The sequence below is a fragment of the Triturus cristatus genome, chromosome 8 (assembly GCF_964204655.1).
Source record: "Triturus cristatus chromosome 8, aTriCri1.1, whole genome shotgun sequence".
NCBI classification, from domain to species: domain Eukaryota; kingdom Metazoa; phylum Chordata; class Amphibia; order Caudata; family Salamandridae; genus Triturus; species Triturus cristatus.
In genome coordinates this window covers 316,074,974-316,089,163 of record NC_140591.1, presented here as the reverse complement: position 1 = coordinate 316,089,163, position 14,190 = coordinate 316,074,974, and the positions used below count along the sequence as shown (strand labels likewise).

The 14,190-nt window shown below is 43.6% G+C and overlaps 1 protein-coding gene across 1 annotated transcript in view; it reads left to right on the top strand.

Annotated features, from left to right (window-relative positions):
- The window catches only part of MIPEP (mitochondrial intermediate peptidase), a 596,799-nt gene extending 583,200 nt beyond the window's left edge, over nucleotides 1-13,599 (top strand). The window contains exon 19 of the mRNA XM_085621596.1: nucleotides 13,380-13,599. Coding sequence (XP_085477722.1) covers nucleotides 13,380-13,477 — 98 coding nt within the window. The 3' untranslated portion in view covers nucleotides 13,478-13,599. The remainder of the gene's footprint in view (nucleotides 1-13,379) is intronic.
- Nucleotides 13,600-14,190: the final 591 nt, after the last annotated feature.

Here is a 14,190-nt window from a genome sequence, read left to right as displayed (position 1 = left end):
CAGGGTCATCCCTGAACTTTTTGCCTTTCTCCTATATTTTTTCTGACCTGTTGTTGGCTGTGTTATGACTCTGGGCACTTTACCACTGCTGACCAGTGCTAAAGTGCATATGCTCTCCCTATTGTAAATTGATGTATGGATTAGTGATTCCATGATTGCCTGATTTGGTTTACCTGTCATACCCTAGTACAGTGCACCAGGAGTGCCCAGGGCTGGTAATCTAAATGCTGCTGGTGAGCTTGCATTACTGGTTATGCCACCCACAGAAGCAGCCTGTAAAAGTGTGTCTAAGGCCTGCCATTGCAGAGCCTGTGTGCAGTCTGGTACTGTCATGCTGACTGGGCAAGTACACCCACTTGCAGTCCCTAAACCTTCCCTTTTCTTCATATCAGACACCCCTATGGTAGGCCCAAGGGCAGGGTGCATTGCAAGTATAAGGTAGGACAGTGTTTCCCAAACTGGGGTCCCTGGACCCCCAGGGGTCCGTGACACATTCCCAGGGGGTCCACAGTCAGCAGTTTTAAAAGCACTGCAAAGTTCCTTGTAGAATTAGCAGTTTTCCAGCAACAATAAAAGTGTCAAGATAACACCAGTTATTAATGTACCTGCTGGAGAGAGATGAGCGTTTTGTCCTGTGGCAGCTTTGAGTTATCTAATTTAGAACAGAGGCTTAATATGCCTGCTGCAAAGAACGTGTGCCATGCATTTTAAAAAACAGTATTTTATGTGCATAGGTCAGTGGGTTACTGCTTTTGTCACCGATTCTTTTGTCACTCTGCAGTTCATAAGTGACAATCATAATCTAGCACAGTGACCTATAAACTGTCTAAGGAGCTGCTTACACACTGCATGGTACAAGTTAGTAATGTATCTTTTTTCCCAGTCTCTCATTATCTTGATGCTGCTAAAGGGGTTTATTTGGGTGGGAATTTGTTTTTATTGTTAGACAATGCCAACCACTGTGTTATACTCTGAATCCTAATTGTGTGCTTTTCGAGAGCAAGCACTCTTTACAAATGCCTACCAGTATGAAAGACATGTGAATCCTACACCTTGTAGTCCCCTTTACCTTATGTAACATTTTCTCTACACTGATTTACAAGTATGATTCATTGTCTCTATATGTGTGTGATGTAAAGTGCTCTGACATCCTACAATGGTATGAGAGTTGCTATAAAACAAATGAAATACATGTGACGGATGTGCTATGGAGAAATGAGAGGCACTGTTGAAGGGTGATAATAAGGGAACCATTGAAGAACCCCAACACAGATTGTTGTATCCTGGTGCATAGTAAGGTCATCATTTACTATTCTTTATAAGCTAATACATTTTAATATATAATGATAAATGTGTTGTAGAATGCACCATTGTATCCTAAATTTTCTGTGGGGGGGCAGAGCCTCCCAAAGCCCCCTTTGTAGTGGTCAGGCTCACTCACTGCACTTGGTGTGCACTGTATTGGGACTGGTCTTAAAACATTTGCCAGGGCTGCTTTGGATTTCCACTCTGACCCTGGCAGGAGCCTTGTACTGCGAAATAAAACTTACCATTGAAAAGTTAAGTTAATCACGGAGATGCAGCACCAACTTTCCCATTAAAGTTTTCCATTTTTTGCAAACTCTTTCAATATAAAATACTAAAATCCTTAGTAATTTGAGTATTTCTTTTGTGTGCACGTGTTTTTTTTTTTTTAATTACTCTTTTAATGTTTGAAATTTAAATCATGCAAATTGCTGGGGGTCCCCGGCTTCCAGTGGTGAGTCAATGGGGGTCCTCAGGAGTCAAAAGTTTGGGAATCACTGAGGTAGGACATGCCCTGGTGTGTGTGGCATGTTCTAATAGTGAATTACAGCCATTTTCGTTTTTCACTATTACAAGGCTACCTTTTCTCCATAGGCCAGAATGGGCAGTTTGATTATTACATCTTATAATCCTAACTGACTCAGGGAATATGGTGGAAATTCGAATTTAGTATGCCTGAACTCAGAATGATAAAATACATCTTTTAGTTGGTTTTAACATTCTGTATTTGAAAATACCACTTTTAGAAAGTAGGTATTTTCTTGTCTAACCATCCAAACCTGCCTCTGCTAGACTGTGTATTCTTTGTCTGGAGTTTGAGTGACAGGGGCTGGGGAATTCCAGGGGGCTGTGGAATTCCCGGAGACAGGGTGAGTCAGCACAGGGCTGAATAGAGAGATCTCCATGTAGATGAGTGGGAGGAGTTGCACATGGGACCTGAATAGGGCTGAGCTTTCCCTCCACAATGCTGGCTCCACCTCCTGCGGTGCGTCTCATGTCTGTGCCCTGCACTGTGAAAGGAAAGAAGGAGTCATGTCAACAAGGTTCTCCAGGACTGACCAGAACTGGTTTGGACTAGGCAAAGGCCTCTCTGCCTTCAGAGAATAAAGAGAAACAGGGTTTAAAAAGGGGACCCAGACCCCAGAACTTTAGATCACTTTGGGAAACAAGAAGAGACCTTTGCTGAGGAGTGGAACCAGAAGAAACTGAGGAGAGACTATCCCTAAGCTGAAGTGCTGCTTGGGGGATTGGCCTGCAGTAGTTGCCTGACTGCCAAAGAAAGGAGAAAGGACTTTGTGTGCATTTTCATTCAACTTGTGAAGGATCTCCAAGGGCTTAGATAAGAGCTTGCCTCCTGCTGAAGTCTCAGGGACAACAGACTTCACCCACCAGCTCCCCAAGAGTTCTCTTGAAGTGCCTGCAGCTAGGCTGGACTTTTTGAGGACTTGCAAGGGGCTGGAAGCGCGACTCAAGAACAAGAAGCGTGTCGCCGAACTGCCGCTGCTGCTTCAAAACGCGAAGCGCCTCGCATCGCCGGAGAAGAGGATCGACATCGCAGCAGACGCCGCCGCATCTCCGGGAAGCGTGTCGCAGAAGAATCATTGAGTCAACGCAGGTCCACCAAAGCGTCTCGCATCGCCAGGAGAAGAGGATCGACATCGCCGCAGACGCCGCCGCATCACTGGGTAGCAGGGCCTGTCGCGGCTCATCGCAGGAGACGAGGATCGACGTCACCGCAGATGCCGCCGCATATCCGAGAAGCGTGTCGCAGGGCCTGTCACGGCTCATCGCCAGAAAAGAGGATCGACATCACCGCAGACGCCGCCGCATCACCGGGAAGAGTGTCGCAGGGCCTGTCGTGACTCACATCCTTGTGGAAGCAACTCGCATCGCCTGGGGAGAGGATCGACGTCGCCGCAGATGCCGCCGCATCACTGGGAAGCGTGTCGCATGGCCTGTTGCGGCTCGCATTGTGAGGAAACATCTCGCATCACGGGAGAAGAAGATCGATGTCGCATCAGGTGCCGCCGCATCTCCAAGAAGCGTGTCGCATCAAGAAGAAAGCGCCATCTTTGTTTATTTGCACCGGATCTTCAACGCATCACCGTCTTTGCAACACTTTCGTTGCCCTGCATGTCGCATCTAAGGTACATTGGACTCTGAGTGTGGCATTTACCATCTTAAGAGAACTAAGCTAAATTCTACCATTTTAAATTAACAGTTTTGTGGATTTTGGTCGTTTATGGTCTTGTGATAAATCTATATAAAGAATACTTCTTTTTTATATAAAACTTTTGTGGTGTCCATCTGTAGTGTTGTCACTTGATTACTGTATGTGTTCACAAATGCTTTACACACTGCCTCTGAGATAAGCCTGCCTGCTCGTGCCAAGCTACCATGGGGGTGAGCAGGGGTTATTTTAGGAGTGTACCCCCTTACCCTGACTAGACGCAAGGGTCCCTATTTGTCACAGGTACCTACCTATGCCAACTAGAGATCCCCCAAATCTAACAGTTTGTTTTTCAGAAACTCCTACTTTGAGAGTATTTGAAAAAAGAAAAAATGACCAAGCGGAGCCAAAACAATATGCCTCCTACTTAGAGAATCTTGATGCCTTCAGAGCAACCCCTTTTCTAGCAAAGTTTCCAATTGGGCTGCAACAATCTCACAGCAGAATGAGTGTTCCTCCACCAGAGCAGCTGAGAGCATAGCGTCCATTGACAGCCCACCATGGTCAAAATTACCCTGTATATCCTTGTTTCTAACAATAGGAGGTGACAAATGATGTCTCCGGTATTTCTCTTTTTAAGAAGGGGCTTTCAGTGCTACCAGGTTCATGTTTTCACTGCACTGCTCCACAGGATTGACAAGCACAAGATTACCGAGCTGGGACGCGAATAAGAAGCAGCCGATTAGAGTGACAGGAAACCCAACCAGTGATAAGCAGTGGGCTCCAAGCCCTGTTTGTTGTTGGCAAGCCACAGTATGTCTTTCAACAGACATCGTTTGCTCTGTCCTGCAGGCAGACGCCCAACTAGAGCCAAATTTCGGGGGGGGCTAAGAAAAAATTTCGGGGGGGGGCTGAATCTTTTAAGCCTTAGGCAGAGTGGAGCTGCAGGGGCTCTTAGAAGGGGTGAAACAACAGCGAGGCCTCATTAACATGCAAATGGTCTTTTAAAGACCTGTGAAGTGCTCGGGTGCGGCTGTGTGTGCGCCGGGAAGCGGTCTCATCCCGTGCTGCCACACACGACGGGGGGCGCTGAAGCCCTGTGAGTCTAATGGGTGTTGCGCGCCTGCCTGCAGGTTCACCCCGGCTAAAAAGAAAAGAAGCCTAGTAGTTTTGTCACAATCTTTGATGGGCCCCTGGTCAAAAACATTGTGCGCAAGTCCCATCTTGCTACAGGGAATATATTATCAACTGGTGCATGTCATTGCACACCGGGCCAGCAAGAATGCTTCAAACGGGTCAGGATTTAATGACGTCTATTTTGTGGTTTTTAAATTCCGACCACGGAATTCCTTGGAAAACTGTTGGCATTCTTAATATTGCAAAACCATAGGGGATGATGGACGTAGTGTTGAACATTGCAAATGATCTAGGTTTAATCCATCATCATTCTTTAGCTCACTCTGCCACCCCAGTTCAGACATTTTTAATATCACCTGTCATAATGGTGCAAACGCCACCGGGCTTTAAAATAACTTTAAGTTTACATGGGATGTGTTCTTCTAATTCAGGTGCAAACTAGTCAGGAAAGAAAGGCAATGTTGCAGGGTGTTGACGTCTTTCCTTCGAAGGCTTTTATGGAAAATGCAGAGCAGTGGGAAATACTACAGTTTGAGCCCCATTGTGCTGTTACATCAGTGAAAATGAGTTGGCTTCAAGTAATGATTTATTTTAGGGAAATTATAATCAGGTAAAAACACAGTCAACCTGTCAGCTATTGAAATAGGACACCTTAACTTAGAGACTTGGACGTCTTCCCCCAAGGAACTGCTTGTATATTTAGTGGCATAAATATATGGGTATGTATCATTCTGTTGTGCTTTATTTCTGTTGAAAATCACTGTATTGCAATATTCCATTTTTCATGCATTTGCAAATGGCCTGGACGCCGTGTGCTTTTTAGTGAAACTTAAGTAGTATTTTAACTTGCTAATTATTTCGCTATTGGATAACCAAAAATTGGTGTTTCATGGCCCTGTAAACTATCAGCTATCCAACTCATTGGTAGCCATTTTTTTTCCAACATCTGAGGGATGAAAGGCTGTAATGGGCATGGTGGATATGAGATCTAGAATTACCTGCCCTTGAATTATGTGATATACGCTTGATGCTGCCGTGGTTAGGTGGACCATATTATTTGCATCCGTGAATTAATGTGGTTCTTAGTATATGTTTTGTTTTTATCAGGATGCTGAACATTTGAATTGTGTTTTATAAATGTGTGTGTTTGTCTCTTTTATGGTTGAAAGTTTTAACAGAATAAATCATTTTTGACTGCAGCCTGCGGGTACCAATGCCAACAGCTGGCACGTGGTTCTTTTTCCAGTGGATGCTGTCCCTCGTGTGTAGAATTGACTCTTGGGGTCACTTTTGGCAAGGATTTCTTACCGTTGGTCCAGGTGTAGCCGTTGGTCTCTCCCCGCCGCCGCAGCTTCTCACCTCAGCGCGGCCGCAGTGAGCGAGGGACCACAAGTCCCACGAGCCTTCGCGGCAGGAAGCCGCCACCGCACATTTCGTGCCAGGAGGAGCTTAAATTTGAGGAGAGCCCCCGCGTTGCGGGACCGCGCGCGGGTGGTGCCGGGTTAAGCCCGGGACAAGGGCGGGACCGTCTGTGGCCGTCCGAGGCCGATTGAGGCTGGGCTGGGCCCCCTTATTAACAACTACTCTCGTGCCACTGGACGCTTTAACTCTCCGGTTGTGTTCAGATAAGTCATCCTTTGATTTCTCCCTGACGTGTATGTGAACGTGTGATACAGTGGGATTTATCTGTCCTGATTTTGTGTTTTGTCTATCTGGACACTGAGACTCTTTGCATTTTGTGCATTACTATTGCAACATGGCTAAAGTCACAAGGAATACGAAAGGAGGTCATGGTACTTTAGACGCTTTCCTTAAACGGGCTGAAACGGCAGTGGCCAAAGAGATTGAACTGGTCGAGAGGAGACTCTTCCTTGACCCTATGTGCAACATTTCAACCACTTTGCATAGTGCCCCTCCAACTTCCTCCATGAGTAGTCCTAATGCTTTGCCAGACTTGTCTTATGGTTCAGCTGTCCTGTCAAATGAGGTTCTCCCTAGGAGAGCTACTTCCACTCACACTTCATGCCCACCTACTATAAGCCAGTCACCTTCCCCTCCTAATACACGTACTAGGCAGGCACGTGGTGAGCCAGCTACTAGAGCTAAACAGCCCCAAAGGAAGCGAAAGGCTGTTAGTGCTAGCAAGAGTAACAAACCTAAAGCTAAGCAAGCTAGGAAAAGTCCTACAACCACTGTTCAAGGTCCACCAATAAGAAGCCACTTGCCTCAGGATAATCCTACCACCAACCTATCAGAAAGCCTTCAGATTATCCCCTCCGTTGATATATCTAGTGAGGGTGACTTCATGTCTAGATTAGCGGTAGTCTTGGAGGAGCGGGTTAAGGTTTGATCACTCCGGTTTGGGCCAAACTTGAGATAATTGATTCTAGAATACTAGATTTGGAGAAACAAATATTAACCCAACAGGGTTCCCTCCTAGGGTCTAAAGAAACAACATCATGTCTTGATAGTGTGCCAGTGCAACTGCCTTTAGTAAATCGTTTGGATATTGGTGTACATGCATCTGGAGCACAGGCTGTACTTCAGACAACTATTTTCCCTACAAACCCTACCCAGCAAAGAGATTCTATCTCTGCTAGAGAGATCCCCAGGACCATTACAAAAGATACTAATTGTATCACTATGAAACACCCCAAATTTCATCTCCCCCCAGAGGCGTGCCCGTATTCTATAATTCTCGCCAATGTCCCCAAAATACCAGATGGGAAGGAGGAACACTGGTCTTCACTAAAAAACAAAGCATTACATCATTTAAAGACCAGAACAGTGCTGGGTGGTGCTTTGTATACACATTTTAAGATGGTCCGTAGGGTGGAATGGATAGGAGATACCAAAAAGAGTCTGGAGGGAGACTGTGTAGTAGTCAATTTTGCATCCCCTATATTGATTGAACACATCTTAAGACAGGCAGGCTCTCTGATTATGCATCATGATTGTGTTAATATCCTTCCCCTAGGATATTTCTATCCTCCCTGTCCCAAGGTTCCAATAACTAGGAGAGATTTAGCCGCTTGTCCTGACAATTATGTTAGACCTACCCCAATTAGCAATAGATTTGAGGTATTGAGCTCACTAGACTGTAATGATTGACTTGGTCACAGCCCAGCCTCAGATCCACGAGGAACACATATTGTTGATCCTCCCGGTGAGATTGTCTCGCCGCGAGCTGACCCACATTGTGATTCTTGTACACTCCAATCTGGGGTTCAAGTCATTGGAGCTATACAGGAAGTTTTGCCAAGTTCCATTCAAGGTTATGATGTGTCCAAGGGCCTCTCATCCCTAATTTCTTGGAATGTGGCAGGGCTCAGGAATAAGGTAGCATCCACTGATTGGTCCAACTTTCTTAACAATAGGGATTTTATACTATTGCAGGAAACATGGTCGACCAACTTGGATTATAGACCCGGTTATCTTAGTTTCCATGTCCCTGCTGTTCCTAGTCTACATGGAAGGGCTAAGGGGGGTCTTTTAATGTGGATTAAACAGGACAGCGGATACAATTTGACCCAGCTGGATTCCAAAAGTAATGACATTTTGCTTGTACTTGTCCAGTGCCCTGGTCAAAAAGATCTTTATGTTTTTAACGTTTATGCCAGAGGGCTACCCGGCGGTAAATCATCAAGGGTTGTGGAGGAGTTGGACCAGCTCCTGGACTTGTATTGCAGAGATGGTTATGTCATAGTAGCGAGATGATTTTAATTGCTTCTTCGAGCCCCTGGACACCAATGACATTGACCTCACGCATGATGAGGATAATGCCTGGATTATTCCCCACTTGACATTATCGCCAATTAAGAAGTGGACAGAGGCTGCATTACAGCTTAAGGTTCTTTGTATTGGCCATGGGCTCCGCGCTATAAATGGCAGATCAGTTTCCGATAAGCAAGGGGCCTTTACATTTAACAATGGCCTTCGTAAAAGTCGTATTGACTATATACTGACTAACAAAGAACATTGGTCTAGAATCAAGGATATGGAAGTGGTGGCAAGTGTAGAGAGCGATCATGACCCTCTACTACTTTCCTTCCAATTATCCAAAACCAAATGCCAGGAGCCTCCTTCTAAGAAGGTTGAAGTAGCTATAACCAACGACTCAAGGCGTGTTAAATGGGTACATTGTTTGGGGAATGAGAAGCTGATTTTAACTATTAAGAAATTAACTATCGAGGCTACTTATGCCCTACAAAATTCTATCGCTCAGGAGGAAGATTTGGGTAATATAAATATTATCCATACCTAATTCTTTAATCAACTCAGTGTCTTCTTTATAAAGCAGACTCATGTTAAACCCAACAGACAAACCAGAAAGGAGAACCAGTGGTATGGGAAATCCTGTAGGAGTGCATATCGGTCCTTGTCAGATACTGTAAATACTAAAGATATTGTCTTAATCAGGAATGCTCGTGCATTTTATAAAAAAGCACAATACGAAGCCAAACGAGCATGGGATGAGGAATCATGGAGGGACCTCCACTCTGCCAGCAAAGAACGTTCCATGTGTTCCTTCTGGGACCTGATTAGGTGGGGAAGGGGTTCAAAGAGAGAAGAACCCACTAACTTTGTGCCACCCAATTTGTGGGTTTCACATTACGCATCTCAGTTTGCGTCTCATGAAGTACCGGAGGACTGCTGTCCATCAATTACTGTCTTAACTAAGGATGTAGTTCCTCTGGTTTTTACTTTAAATGAGGTGAATAATGTCTTGAAATCCCTCCCCAAAGGCAGAGCGCCTGGTTTAGACCCGGTCCCGGCCGACCTGTTTATGCATGACAAGGAATTATGGGCACCGTACATCTTGTGCCTAACAAATTGCATATCCAAAGGCACACCCATACCTTATACCTGGAAGGGAGCTCAGATCATTCCGATCTTTAAGAAGGGTGAACATTCTGATCCAGGTAACTACAGACCTATAAGCCTGATTGACTGCATACAGAAGGTGATAGCTAGGCTTGTTTTACTAAGGATCCAAGGTTGGATCGAAGAGGAGGAAGTCCTTTCACCTCTCCAGGCCGGTTTTCGCAGTCACACTAGTACCATAGACCAGGTACTTAGGTTTTTGTTAAGTTACTGGCGGGTGGTCTTATTGGGTGATGGTTTGCTTTTTGCAGCCTTTGTTGATCTTAAATCAGCTTTTGATTTAGTCCCCCGAGCAAAAATGTGGTCAGTTTTTATAGATCAAGGCATGCCTCTAGATATTTTAAACTTTTTAATGAAATTACATGAGGACAATTTTGCCCAAGTCAGGTGGAATGAATCGGGTAATGTCACAGATAATTTTCCAATTGCTAGGGGTGTTCGCCAAGGGTGCGTTTTAGCCCCAACCCTATTTTCCCCATACATCAACGGGGTGATCAACAATTTTAAGGATACTCCTACTGATGCCCCCAAGTTGGATGGCAAGTTGATCCCCCTGTTGATGTTTGCAGATGATACTTTGTTAATTTCTAAAACTCAACAGGGCCTTCAAAAAGCCATTGATGTGTTTGAAGTTTTCTGCAAGGATCATGGGCTTATTGTAAATGTATCTAAAACCAAATTCATGGTCCTGCACAAATCTAAACACATCAGAGGGACCGTGTCTATGAACAAAGTTAAATTATATCAGACAGAGGTTTTCTCATATCTGGGTATCACTCTAGAGTCTAAGCTAAATTGGAAATCGCATTTAGATCAAGTACTAACTAAGCATGCCCAACTAACGGGCGCTTTAACTAAAGAGCTCCACCTGTCTCACACCAGACCTATCCTACCAGCCCTCAAAATATGTGATGCAAAGATAAGCTCGGCAATTCTTTATGGGGCAGAACTGTGGGGTCATAGTAATCTTACCCAATTAACTCGGGCCCAAAGCAAGTTTCTGCGTATTATTACTGGCCTCCCAGCTTCCACCCCCCTTATACCCCTTTATTATGATCTGGGGGTCTTGTTTTTAGAGGATATTGCGCGTTATCGTCCAGTGGCATATTGGAGGCGGCTCTGGGTGACTCCCGAACTTTGTGAATATGGCCGTGCATTATTGGATGTTAGGGGGGTTGATAAGGCGCATAAGATTGCCTGGATGAGTGAAGTCAGGTTACTATATCGAGCTATGGGCTTAGCAAGCTTATGGGATGAACCTACATTACATATTTATCCCCCCAAGAAAATTCTAAAAGAATCTTATTGGCGAGTAGTTACGGAAAGTAGATTTGGCTCAAGTATTGGTCCGTCTTTCACCTCGGACTTTCTGGACCAAAAGGATAGTCCCTCTTTTGAGAACTACTGGGACTGCATTACTGTTCCAGAAGATGGGAAGCGATATCATCAATTTAGGGTGGATCTCTTCCTATCAACTGCTTTGTAGCCAAATGGCGACTAGGCCTTAAACCTGACTGCCCTTTTTGTACTGCTCAAAGGGAAAGTATTGCTCATGTCCTATTTATCTGCCCGGAGTATAGAACTCCTAGACGGGTCTGGTTGAAACCAATCTATTTACTTTTAGGTCTTAAGACTGGTGTTGAGGCTTTGCGGTGTCTCAAAACTAACACCTCACAATCTGTGATTATTGCTGTAGCAAAATTTCTCCACTGGTTTTGGATTATACGTGCATACAAATTACGCCTCATTTGATAATATGGCTATTTTATTACTGATGAATTTTTAAATATGAAATATTTATTTATTATGTTGTTATTTTATTGATTAATGGCTATTTTAATTCAATATTTATTGTATCACCACTGCTGTGCATGTCATCTCTGCAAATCTGGTCCCTTATTATTGTTTATTATTGTTTATTTCTAATTTTCTTTTTTTCCCCATTAATTGTTATATTGTAATTGTTGTCTTTAATGATGAAAATCGCAATAAAGACTTGAAATTGTATCTTTCACTTTAAGAGCAGTTACTGACACGCAGGGATGGTCAGTCGGGACCTTTCAAACCTTTAAAAGTGTGGGGTGCAGAGCATTGTTACATTCCCTGACCAATCCAAGGGATATGGCGGTCGTTGGCTGCTTCCATTTTATTCCAAATCACAAGGGCTCACAATGTTGACAATACGAGTTACAAATGTCTTGTCACAATGTTATTTTGATTCATTGCATTTTGTTTTTTCATCCTCTCAAAGAAGGTTACTTAGAGCCGCGCTTTTGAAGATGAAAACCTACTAATAAACGGGGCTCAGTATCTTAAACTGCTTTTCTCTTTGTATAAGTGGGCGTAGACGAGTTTTGAGATTTACGCCTAAATATCTCTATTCCCTATTTTTATACATTCCATATAATAAAACACACAAAAAATATTTTTGAGATGCTAGACTGTGGGATCTCAGATTCATAGAGCTACACTAGTAACTCTTAAGAACAGAGCTCAGCGTAATACCCTCTTCTCAAATGTGGTTATTTTTGTATTCAAGCCAAAGAGGGTCATACCAAACTGTATATTATTTTCTCCAGCCATATGGTGGTTGTAGCTGCAACAACAGCGTTTGTAATTTTGTTTTGCCTGGTTTCTGAAAACCATTTTCTAATCCGTGTGTTATTTCACTCCTTTTTACCGCTTGGTGGATCAAGTGGTCTTGACTAGAACCGAGCCTCCGGGCAGGAGACTAGTACATAGAATGGCACTGTGTGCTGTTTAGAATCCTTGTGTGTCCATTACTAATCTTCAGTATTATTTATAAAGTGCACAGTCAGTAAAAACCATTACACATAATTACAAATTAAAATGGTGCATTAAAAATGATTGATCTTATTCAAGTTCTTTTTATCCAGCCCACTCATGATCCCCTCACAGGCTCCTATTCCTTTCCACCCAGTGTAGGGCTTTTTATATACTATCCTCACTAACCTAATCCCTCTGCTGGGTTCATTTACTAGATTTACTCTGAGGTTCTTATGGGTCACTCGCGCAGGACTGACACCAATATGGCTTCGGAATCCTGCTTGGTCACCTGACTTCCATCTGAACATGTAAATCAAAATGACCCAGCAGTTGAAAAGGGAAGTAGCAGGGGAATGGAAGCATTAAAGCACTCCTAATCAAATTCATTGTGTGAGTGAGGTGATATGCTTCAATAAATGTAAGTTAACGTGGAAAGCCTCCAGCAGGGCTGGCTTTAGGGTAGTGCGACTGGTGCAGCCGCACTGGGCACTCACCTGTAGAGGGTGCGCTGACCTAGGGGGAGGGGGGGGTGCTGTGTTTAGCAATAACATGATTAAAGAGATGAGCTCGCTTTTTCCCGGTGGTAGTGAGAGAATCTGAGGATGCGGTCGAGGGTGTGGGGGCGCCAAAAATGATTGTTGCACCGGGCGCCACCAGCGCTAAAGCCGGCCCTGGCCTCCAGCAGTGAAGTATACAAGGCTGAAGGACTTTGATTTACTTCAACCTTATGTGGATTTGTCAAATAGAAAGATTCTAAATGTCAGTCCTGGGAAAGCAAATAGTAAGAATGTCCATATGGAATGTTTGTGAATATTTCATTGAGAATTGTGCCAAGACCATGCCAATATTAGTATGTTCTCTGAAAAGTACATAGTGAATATTTTCTAATGATGAATGTTTGTGGAAAAAGGGCAGAACCGAAACCTGAACACGACACATCTACGTTAGCAGAGAAGGGAGGCATTTTAAAGAAGAATCAATACTATTTTGGGGGAAGGGGGGGTTGTATGTAGGTGTATTGCTTGCAGAAAAATGTTTCATATAGTTTTGAGTAATGTAGCATTTCTAACATTTCTGCTTTATTCTCCATTTTTAGGCATGCTGCAGAAGCATCCTTCCATTGAAGACTTCGTGGATGCCCTTGTTTCAGACTTAGACCTTGACTTTGAAACATTCCTTATGGACTCAGAGTGATAACATAGCTAGCTGGCCTGTTTCTGCAGTGATGCTTTTTCGTAACTCGTTGTATTCATATTGTAAAACAAATATAGGTTTTAATTTATGTTTATTAAATAAACTTTTTCTTTTAGTTTTGATCGTGTGTCATTTGTAAAATAATTACTTATTTCGAATTTGCTAAATACTGTTTGTGACTGCAGTATTGTATTCACTGAAGAAACTGTGTTACTGTTAAAACTCAAGCCTAAACGGGAGCATTAAAAGTGTCCCTGAGCTGGGGTCGCAATAAGTGAATCCAGTGAAAACATTGCCAAGCTTAAATCCACATGTTCCCAGCAGTGCTTGGTTGAAGCTATTTTTGGTTGATCCGATTTGGTTAACATTTTAGGACTCTATGATTGACAAAAAATGATTGACAAAAAAAACCTCTTGGGTTTCCATTATTGTTGTTAGGTTGCTTAAAAATGTCGCATTGATATGTTTCTATGACAAACACAGAAGTAGAGAGGTTCAGCATTGCTTGTGTGCCAAAAAATAAGTACTTCGAGGTGCCCAGCTCAGCAGCATTTTCATCTGAGGTGGTGTACCAAATGAGGACCACTCTCACTATCTCTCTAGGTCCTGCAATCCTTTCCAGATGCACATACACGGGCTTCAAAAGCACACAGAAATCAGGAAGATTCCCTGTCTTCTGCCATGCCAGAATTACCTTCACTAGTAGCAATTTA